The sequence below is a fragment of the Prionailurus bengalensis genome, chromosome C2 (assembly GCF_016509475.1).
Source record: "Prionailurus bengalensis isolate Pbe53 chromosome C2, Fcat_Pben_1.1_paternal_pri, whole genome shotgun sequence".
NCBI lineage: Eukaryota > Metazoa > Chordata > Mammalia > Carnivora > Felidae > Prionailurus > Prionailurus bengalensis.
In genome coordinates, this window is record NC_057350.1 from 6099869 (window position 1) to 6110115 (window position 10247).

General features: G+C 52.7%; 1 protein-coding gene across 2 annotated transcripts; it reads right to left on the reverse strand.

Moving 5' to 3' along the window:
• Positions 1 to 3043: 3043 nt before the first annotated feature.
• On the reverse strand, positions 3044 to 7182 carry LOC122491156 (verprolin-like). 2 transcript variants are annotated; one of them, XM_043593566.1, is made up of 2 exons: positions 4619 to 7182; positions 3044 to 4585 (listed from the first exon to the last, which is right to left on the reverse strand). In XM_043593566.1, exons 1-2 carry the CDS (start codon positions 4748 to 4750, stop codon positions 3758 to 3760), a joined length of 960 nt encoding a protein of 319 aa, XP_043449501.1. In that variant the 5' UTR covers positions 4751 to 7182; the 3' UTR covers positions 3044 to 3757. The 2 variants fall into 2 exon arrangements, with proteins under 2 accessions (XP_043449501.1, XP_043449503.1); XM_043593568.1 differs by having other exon boundaries at positions 3044 to 4579; positions 4613 to 7182.
• Positions 7183 to 10247: the final 3065 nt, after the last annotated feature.

The window sequence follows — 10247 nt, forward strand, 5'->3', positions numbered from 1 at the left end:
ACGGAATGGATGGAGGGATGGGACAGTGGCCGCACGGCCTGAGATGGGGAAGCTCTGACCTCAGAGACCAGGCTTGGGGGAAGGAGCTGTGGAGTCTGGTTTTAGCCTCACTGTGCCGTGTACACTCTGGGGGTATGCGGGAGGAGATGTTAATTGGGCTGTCGAATGGACAGACGGAGCCCAAGGAGAGGAAGCTGGACAGGGTTTATTGCTTGGACTTCTCTTTCCCCTCTTTTTACACGTGGGGCTGCAGCGGTATGTTTTAAGACAAGTGGGAATTAAGTACGTTTAGTTTGGACAAAGGAAAGAACGAAACAGTATGGCACTGTAGGTACGGTGTCAGGCTGAGAGTCGGGGGTCCGTCCGAGCGCCGAGTTGAAACACCAGCCGAAGATCTTAGTTTTCACGTGTGACCTGAGGGGATGGGACCGAGTTCTAAACCCTCTTTCCGTCCACGAGCACAGAAATCCTACTTTCTTTTGAAACTGTTTTCTCACCTCTTACTGTAGGTGTCACTATCTAGAGAAATCAGAACCGTGACCCCCGGGGCCACGCGCCCCCAGACAACAGGAAAGAAAAGTTGGGAGAATCGTAGGGTTTCCGGGGCAAAAACCCGCGACACAGCGTCGAGGTGACCCAGTCAGAGAAGATGGTTGCCCCAGAGCCCACCAGGAAGTGAGAATCGGCCTGAGTCTGCATTCAGTACAAGACGTGATGTGTGGACCACGTTGGAGGTGGGTAAAGGTGTCTAAAAAGAGTTAACTACTCGATGAGGAAGAGGAACCTGAAGTTCAGGATAATTCGATTACACCTGAGGACAAAAGTCCCCTCGTCGTTGGGGCGCCTGGGTGGCTCAGTCGGTTGAGCGGCCGACTTCAGCTCAGGTCATGATCTCGTGGCCCGTGAGTTCGAGCCCCGCATCGGGCTCTGTGCTGACGGCTCAGAGCCCGGAGCCTGTTTCAGATTCTGTGTCTCCCCCTCTCTGACCCTCCCCTGTTCATGCTCTGTCTCTGTCTCAAATATAAATAAACATTAAAAAAAAAATTTTTTTTAAAGTACCCTCATCGCAAAGTGGCAGTGGTATCAGCCTTTCCACCCAAATGACTGACGTGATTCACCGTAGATTCTCCGAGTCTGGAGGGGAAGGGAACAATATTCAGTAACTTAACAAATGGCAGGTATTATAGTTTGTAAAATTAAGATGCTCTACAATTTCTGTTGCTGTCACATCAGGATGATTTATTCCATCACAGCATTGGTGTGGTTTCCTAGTTCAACCGGCAGGTAGTGAGTTAAACTCTAGTCTCCTGTTATTAAACACAGTCCCTGAAATGTATGCAACAGGTTTGTTGACCGGGAAACTGCCCCCTCAGCCACGGCCGGCTTTCAGCAACTAAGCCCGTTCCGCGGGATCAAAACAGATTCGTGAGGTGCAGGAGTCCGGGAACAACCTTCCTGGGCCATCCACATTCCTTTTCCGTGAGCCGGCCAGGCCCCGGGACGCCAAGCAGTGGCAATCCCGAGTCCAGAATTGACCCACACAGCTCAAGAGAGCGGACGTTGCTTCGGAGTTCTGGTTTTGAAAAACGCCCTCCAATACCGGCCAAGTGTGGTTTTCAGTGTCCCAAAGATTGCCACGTATGTAGTTATTTATTTACACACAGAAAACAACAGCACTGAAAAGTCACATTGGTCGTCCCGTGTGTGTTTTCTGACAATTTGGTTAAGTGTCTTCTGGGACTAAAAGTTGAGGAAAAAAGGCAGATTTCTATAATCATGAAAAGAGGTGGAAGGGGGGTGTCAAGAGGGTGACAGGTGAGACAAGGCTGGCACGTGGGGGCTGGAGGGCGGGCACACGGAGTGCATCATAGGGTCCTACCTGCTACAGGTCCCACCTCCCTACAGGTCCTACTTGTCTGAGGCCTTCTGCTATGGAGAAGGGGGGACATGAAGTCAAGAAACAATGCTCTAAAACTCTTCTAGGTTTTCAGGTCACAGCCTGCAGTAAAAGTGCACCCCTTTCAATGCAGGTGTGCTGTTGCAAAGGGACACATGCACCCCAATGTTTATATGTTTATAGCAGCACTATCAACAATAGCCAAAGTATGGAAAGAGCCCAAATGTCCATCGATGGATGGATGGATGGATGGATGGATGGATGGATGGATGGATGGATAAAGAAGATGTGGTGTGGGGCGCCTGGGTGGCGCAGTCGGTTAAGCGTCCGACTTCAGCCAGGTCACGATCTCGCGGTCCGTGAGTTCGAGCCCTGCGTCGGGCTCTGGGCTGATGGCTCAGAGCCTGGAGCCTGTTTCCGATTCTGTGTCTCCCTCTCTCTCTGCCCCTCCCCCGTTCATGCTCTGTCTCTCTCTGTCCCAAAAATAAATAAACGTTGAAAAAAAAAATTTAAAAAAAAAAAAGAAGTGGTGTATATACACAATGGAGTATTACTCGGCAATCAAAAAGAATGAAATCTTGCCATTTGCAACTACGTGGATGGAACTGGAGGGTATTATGCTAAGCGAAATTAGTCAGAGAAAGACAAAAATCATAGGACTTCACTCACATGAGGAATTTAAGAGACAAGACAGATGAACATAAGGGAAGGGAAGCAAAAATAATATAAAAACAGGGAGGGGGACCAAACATAAGACACTCTTAAATATGGAGAACAAACAGAGGGTTACTGGAGGGGTTGTGGGAGGGAGGATGGGCCAAAGGAGTAAGGGGCATTAAGGAATCTACTCCTGAAATCATTGTTGCACTATATGCTAACTAACTTGGATGTAAATTTAAAAATAAACAAATTATTTAAAAAGTGCATCCCTTTCCTCATCTACTGATTCGCCAGGAGCCACGGTGTTGGCTGTGCTTCAGAAATCCTCCACCTTCCAGGGGCTCCTGGGTGGCTCAGTCGGTTAAGCGACAGACTCTTGATTTCGGCTCAGGTCATGATCTCACAGTCTGTGAGTTTGAGCCCCGTGTCAGGCTCTGTGCTGACAGCTCAGAGCCTGGAGCCTGCTTCGGATTCTGTGTATCCCTCTCTCTCTGCCTCTCCCCCACTCGAGCACTCTCTCTCTCTCTCTCTCTCTCTGTCTCTCTCAACAAAAAACACTTATTAGAAAGTCTTTAGAAACCGTCTGCCTTCCAGTCTAGGCTCTCCTGCCCCCTCTAAAACCACTTCGATAAAGGCCATTTCAGTTCCATTCAACAAATATTTGCTGAGTATCTAGTATGTGCCAGGAGCTGTGCTAAAGTTTTAAGGTGCACCAGTGAGGAAAACAAAGATCTATGCCTGCAGAGAGCTTTCCTTAAAGTGGGTTGAAACATAAGCAATAAACAAAATAGATAATCATAATACATAGATATTATATACTCTGTTAGAAATTGGTAAGTGCGGTGGGGAAAAATAACACAAGGTAAGGGGACGTGGCGGGGGCGGGGGGCAAGCTGCAATTTCATGTAAGCTGGTCCAGGTAAGCCTCGCTAAGAAGGTGATATCTGACCAAGGACTTGAAGGAGGCAAAGGAGTGAGTCATGAGACCCTCTGGGGAAAGGGTGATCCTGGCAGAAGGAACACCAGTGCAAAGGCCCTGAGGCTGGTGGAATCCATCTGTGATGTCCCAGGAAAGGCAAGAAGGTCAGTGTGGCTAGAAGGGTGGTGCTACTGGAGGCTATAGTGGCAGGAAGGGGAGAGTGTGAAGGGACAAAATTAAGGAATAAAGGCAGATGACAATATTAAAGATGTGGCTTTCACTCAGAGATGGGGAGCCTCTGGAGGGCTCTGAGCAGACCAGGAGATGCTTTGATCTGTATTTTCGAAGAAGGGTGCTCTGGAAGCCGTTTTGGGAGCAGACCCACAGGACGCAGCGGTGGGACCCGAGAGAGAGCTCGCGGAAGCCGCTGCAGGAAGGAGGCAGGCAGGTGCGAGGGGCGGGGGTAGGGCAGGGGGCGGGGCTTGGGCAGGTGGCGGCAGAGAGGCGGTGGGAAGAGGTGGGCTTCTGGATACAATCTGCAGGTACAGCCAGCAGCGGACAAGCACAGTAGATGGGCAAGGAGGCGCCAGCATGTGGGAGAACCAAGAGCACCAAGCGTCCTGGGAGCTGGGGAGACGTGAGCCAACCCCACCGAGAACAGCTTGTGCGGTCAGGCCACATGAGGACCGAGAACCCAGCCCGGACCAGCAACACAGGTCCTCGGAGAGGACCGCCTGGTGGAGGGGACCCAACATCTGATTCAGAAAGAGCAGGAGGGAAGAAGGGTAAGACGAGGCAGAACTCCCTGTGGGTGGGGCTGCAGAGGGAACAGAAATGGAGCCCTGGCCGGAGGGAAAGAGGGTGTCAAGGAAGGATGTTGGTGAGTTTTTAAGATGCAAATGACAGCACGCTTGTGTGCATATGGGGTGACCCGGCAGAGGGGGACCCCGTGCAGGAGTCCTGCACCCCAGGACGCAGGGAAAGGCTGGAATCAAGTGCAAGAGCACTGGGGCTGAGGCCACACAGCCCGGTCCCAGAGGAAGGCGGGGGCCAGGGTTCGGACACCTGCGGGTGGGCGTGTGGAGGGATGCACAGGGCGAGCAGGGACGTGCAGCCCACACCACGGGCTCCTGCCTGGGACGCCCGTCCAGGGGCTCACAGCCTGATTCCGCTACTTTGCAGCTCACGCTAGCTGCTCCCCGCTGCCTGGGCTTCCTCGTCTGCAAAGCAGGGCCCCTGCCGGCACCCTCTCCCCAGAGAGCTGCCTCCAGCATTTAAGGGGACAGGGCATGTAATATCACCCTCATCTCAGCACCTGGAAAACAGGGAGCACCACAGTCACTCTTCTCTGGATGCGCGCGAGCCAAGACACCGTCCCGGCTCCCAGCGCAAAACTAATCGTCGGGTGTCACTGGAGAAGCATCGCTTTGCTTCCTAATTCACACTGTCACAGAGCTTCCTACACTCACCGGCTGGCAAGGTGACCTCATGAACACACCCAGAGGCGGAACCCGCGTTCCCGGACAGACAGGCATTGATGTTACTCAGACGCCTCCAATGGCTGGTTAATATCTCCCTGCGTGTGCAGACGTTTTTTACCGGTTGGGGAGAGGCTTTCTGTTCGAGGACAGAAAAGGCTACTGGGGCTAGTTGGGGCTGCCCAAGTCCCTCCCAAGCAACAGGTGGTTGGGGGAGTGGGGCGGGGGCTATTTCATTCTCAGGTTAACCGAAGCCAAGACTCAAGAGGCCAGACGGGAATGTGGCAATAAAATCTTGCCAGACCAACTCCAATCCAGATGGGAAGGACCCTACCGGGTAGTCCTGGCCACTCCCTCCGCTGCAGGGCTGAAGGAATACCCAGCTGGGTCCGGCTCACAAGGATTTAACGCGCCCCTGCTGAGTTTCTCCAGTGCTCGCCCCTGCTGGGGAGAGGGTCCCGTCTAGTCTAACATTTCCTGGGGTGGTTCTGGGTCTGTTGTGTCCTTGCTAGGATTCACAGTAACAACAGCAACAACGACAACAACAACTAACCACGTCCCTTCTGGTCCTGGTGCTTTAGGTCTTTGTTAATAGTAACACGGTGTAAGCAAAATGTGGGAAAATGGGAAGAAAATTCGTTGTTCCAAATTACTAAAACCATGGTCTCAGACCACACCAGAAATTTATCCCACTGCTGGGTTAATGTCACCAATAGGTCCATGGAGAGGCACATAAAGATGTTTGGGGGGGAGGGGGGTCTACCCCGCACAGTGGTCCTGGGTCCAAACCCACCCCGTTTACAGAACCGGTAAATCTCACACAAGCCCAGTCCTCCACACCCACCTGATGCCCGCTGACCTGATGACAACAAAATGCTTTAATCCCTCAGCCATAACCTGATGTACCAAGGTAGATCCCAGGTTGTCCCCACATGACACCTCTTGAGATCCTCATAGTCCCTCCATCTATACTCTGACTGCCCACGGAGCCGGCCTACTTAGCACCCATTTTATGCTCACCAAAAGGTGCACTTAACCCCACCCCACCCCCAGCCCTGACCCCCTTTATGTGCAGAAATACGACCCCCAACTCAAACACAGCCCTGGAGATAAGATCCAGGAGATATGGCTCTGGTGGCACAGTTACCCGGACTGTCACACAAGGCCACAGATGCGTGGACCCCTGGTGATGGCGACCCAGATGATGACAAGAACTCCCTGTGGGTGCCTCACAGCCACTCACCCCTCAGTCCCCACCGATCCCTCCCCAAGGCTGCTGTGTCTGGCTAAAGGAACGGTGTTCCTAGGAATGGTAGATGGGAAGGGGACACCACTTCAATGTCACGATACCAATAATACTAGCAGCGACTGAGCTGTGGGATGTGTCACACCTCGCCCTGAAAATGTTAAAATATTCTCCAGTAACCCTAATGACACTCAGCTCTCACCACGAAGTCCAGGCGAGCTGTAGGACTGCTGATTGCTGGAACAGTCACCTTGGTGAGACTCGTGACAGGACTAGCTGGGGGACTAATTTGAAGCAGTGCGGTCACACAAAATGTCACAGCCACTGTGTCCGCAGTGGTGGCTGGAACCCGACAGGATTTTATACCTATCTAAACATCATCAGACTCAATGGCTTCCATGGTCTTAGAGCACCAATTAGCCTTAGACAATTTACTGGCTGAACAAGCAGAGAAATGTGCTATTGCAAATACATCCTGATGTTTCTACATCAATGTTCTACATTCTACATTCAACATTCTACATTGTTTTCAGAGACGGGGAACAAAGGGTTAACATCACCCTCCACCTGGCCTCTTGGCTACACCATTTTAAGAACCCCAGGCTCAAGCCATCTGGGGCTCCACCTGCCAAGTGTTACCTGTCTCTTGCCTCTCCCTGGGCTATTTTACTGCTGCTTCTATTTGGGCCACGCCTCTTTAATTCATTTGTCCAATGTGCGTCCTCCAGACTACAACAAGCTGATGCTCGCATGGGGATTCAAGTCCATACCGACTGGGGACCATATTTCCATATCAGTGTTAGATCAGATAGCAAGACATTTCCATGACCTCCAGTGATAGGTGGGGTCTCTGCCCTTGATGAGCAGGAAGTAGATAAAAAAGATTGAGGGGTGCCTGGGTGGCTCAGTTGGTTGAGCGTCAGGCTTCGGTTCAGGTCACGATCTCAAGGTTCACGGGTTCGAGACCCATGTCAGGCTCTGTGCTGACAGCTTGGAGTCTGGAGCCTGCTTCAGATTCTGTGTCTCCCTCTCTCTCTGTCCCTCCCCTGTTCACACCCTGTCTCTCTCTCAAAAATAAATAAAACATTAAAATTTTTTTTTTAAAAAAAGAAGAAGATTGAGAACTCGATCCACGTTCCCCTTAAGAATAAGGATGATGGGGCGCCTGGGTGGCGCAGTCGGTTAAGCGTCTGACTTCAGCCAGGTCACGATCTCACGGTCCGGGAGTTCGAGCCCCGCGTCAGGCTCTGGGCTGATGGCTCGGAGCCTGGAGCCTGTTTCCGATTCTGTGTCTCCCTCTCTCTCTGCCCCTCCCCCGTTCATGCTCTGTCTCTCTCTGTCCCAAAAATAAATAAACGTTGAAAAAAAAATTTTTTTAGGGGCACCTGGGTGGCTTAGTCGGTTAAGCGTCCGACTTCGGCTCAGGTCATGATCTCACGGTCTGTGAGTTCAAGCCCCGTGTCGGGCTCTGTGCTGACAGCTCAGAGCTCAGAGCTCAGAGCCTGGAGCCTGCTTCGGATTCTGTGTCTCCCTCTCTCTCTGACCCTCCCCCGTTCATGCTCTGTCTCTCTCTGTCTCAAAAACAAACATTAAAAAAAAAAAAAAAGTTTAAAAAAAAAATTTTTTTTTAAAAAAAGAATAAGGAGGATGAGGGGCACCTGGGGGGCTCAGTCGATTAAGCATCTGACTTCAGCTCAGGTCATGATCTCACGGTTCGTGGGTTCAAGCCCCGCATTGGGCTCTGTGCTGACAGCTCAGAGCCTGGAGCCTGCTTCGGATTCTGTGTCTCCTTCTGTCTCTGCTCCTCCCCTGTTCATGCTCTGTCTTGCTCTGCCTCTCTCTCTCAAAAATAAATTTTAAAAGTTAAAAATATAAAAAAAAAAAAGAGGAGGATAAAATCTCTCAGGAGGGACAGAAGACCATCAGGGACAACAGGACCAAGCCCCAAATGAAAAACGCTACGCACCTGGGGCATTCTTGTCGGCTGTTATTACTAAGCTGCTTCTCTCTCAGAGCAGAACCAGGAGACGACCCCACCCAAGCAAGACTAAAAACAACAGCTTCAGCCATATCCTGTCAACCCAGGAGCAAACCAGAAGCTCTGGAAACCCGAAAGACCCTGGCTCCGAAAACACCAGCTACTGGGTGGCCTGCCAGTATCGACCAATCAGGACGAGGCACTTTTGTGTCCCTTAGTAGCGTAAGGGACTGGAGTGGGAACACTGGGGGGGGATCTTTCTCTATATAAGTAGGGCCTCCCCTTTGTCCAGGGAGGCCAGCATAACCGCTCTCTTGGTGCTGTGTCTCCTTCAGCTCAAGCTGTTTCCCGTGCCTTTGACTTTTGGGTCCGGCCTCATTTCTATCATTGTTGGGCCCAAGAATACGACTTGGGTAACACAGCCACACCTGTGCTCACGGCCGCCATGGCTGAGCTGCAGGCTGATGCAGAGAAGTCCAGATCCTGAGTCAGCCACACCTCACCCACCTAGCCCAGGGGCCACACGGTCACGCACACCAGACAAGGTGGACATCTGGGCACAAACACAGCCCTACCGCCAGACGAACTGCTTCACCCTCAACACCCACCCACCATCACCTTCCGAATCAGGGGCAACCCGTTCTGCAGGACCCAGGCTCTGGCAAAATCCAGGCTTCAAAAACATGAGCTCAGTCCCCGATTTTCCCACCTGGGAAGGAGCGTTTTCCGAACACGACCCAGCACGCTCAGATCAGCCAGGGTAAGGAAACACATCTGCGAAGCAACGACTCGTCCAGATATAACAAATGCAGTTGCAAACTAGGATGCCACACCTCGACCTGCAAGCTAACATCGCCACGGCCGTTTTGCGGCAAATACCTCTTCCTGAGTTCAGGCAGGAGCTTAGTCCAACGTTTGTGAGTTACGCGGCCACGTGGGGCCTTGGCTTTGAGTGCTGGTAAAGTCAAATTGGATAAGGTAAAAAACAAGAACCAGTTATTCCCATAACCAGGAGCAAGGTGACTCCGCGTGCAATCAATGGCGGCCAAACGCGGTTGAGACCCCTCTGCACAGCAGCGCCTCGCGTCCGCGGCCCGCGGAACGGGCCCCTGCAAACGTCCAGGCAGGAAAAAGTCGAAGGATGAAGTCCTCCACAAACTCCGTCGTTCCTTGGCCGTCTGAGAAATCCAAAGATGAGCTGGGGTTGGGTGTGCCAAGCAGGCACAGGAAGACAGCCCCTCCTGACCAGAGTGCCTTCGGCGCTCGGTGTCCCAGGGGGTCCTTGAGGACATCTTGACTTAAACCGCCTGAATTCCCAGGAAAGCTCCCAGAGTCCTTCCCAGGCCGAGCCTTGCACCCCGCTGCCCTCCTGTGGGAACCCCGACAGACCAGGGGCATCCGCAACAAACAGACGCCCTGGGGGAGGTCGGCAGTACGGCCAAGAATCTGTACCACAGGCCGACTCTGCAGCCATTTCTAAGCCAAATCTTCCATATAGGGATGGCGGTTTCTGAGGGGCTCTTGCCTGGGATGTTCTCGTTCTGCCGTGAGCGGAGGGCCGAGACGCTCACAGGGACTCGGGGTCCAGCTGGACCCACCGCAGAGAATTAAGGATCTGGGGGCACGCTGCTTCGCCCCAGGGACAGCGCTAAAAGCACAAGGATTAGGAGCGGAGGCGGAGGGGACTCTACAAAGGGGCTGAAGGGCGTCAGCAGCAGGCGTCTCTCCGGGACGGAGGGGCCGACCGAGTCGTTGGCTGCACCTGAGTTCCAACGGTGCTGGATTTTTCATCGCTGCCCCAACGTTCACTGGCCGGGAGCCTGGGGACGAGGCCCTGTGCCTCCGCACGCTGCTGTTTCCTGTGTGTCAGAGGGGGACGCAGTGGGGACACAGTGTGGAGACGGCCCCTGCAAATGGGAAGACGTGGGCGTGCATCACATGCTTAGTGCAACAGCGTAGGTACTCAGGAGATGGCATCTGTTATTGCTTGGGCACCAAGCGGTTTCTCTCAGGCTCACGTGCTGGTTCAGACGTGGAGGAGATCACCCTCCCCTGCCTCTCCCCACTCC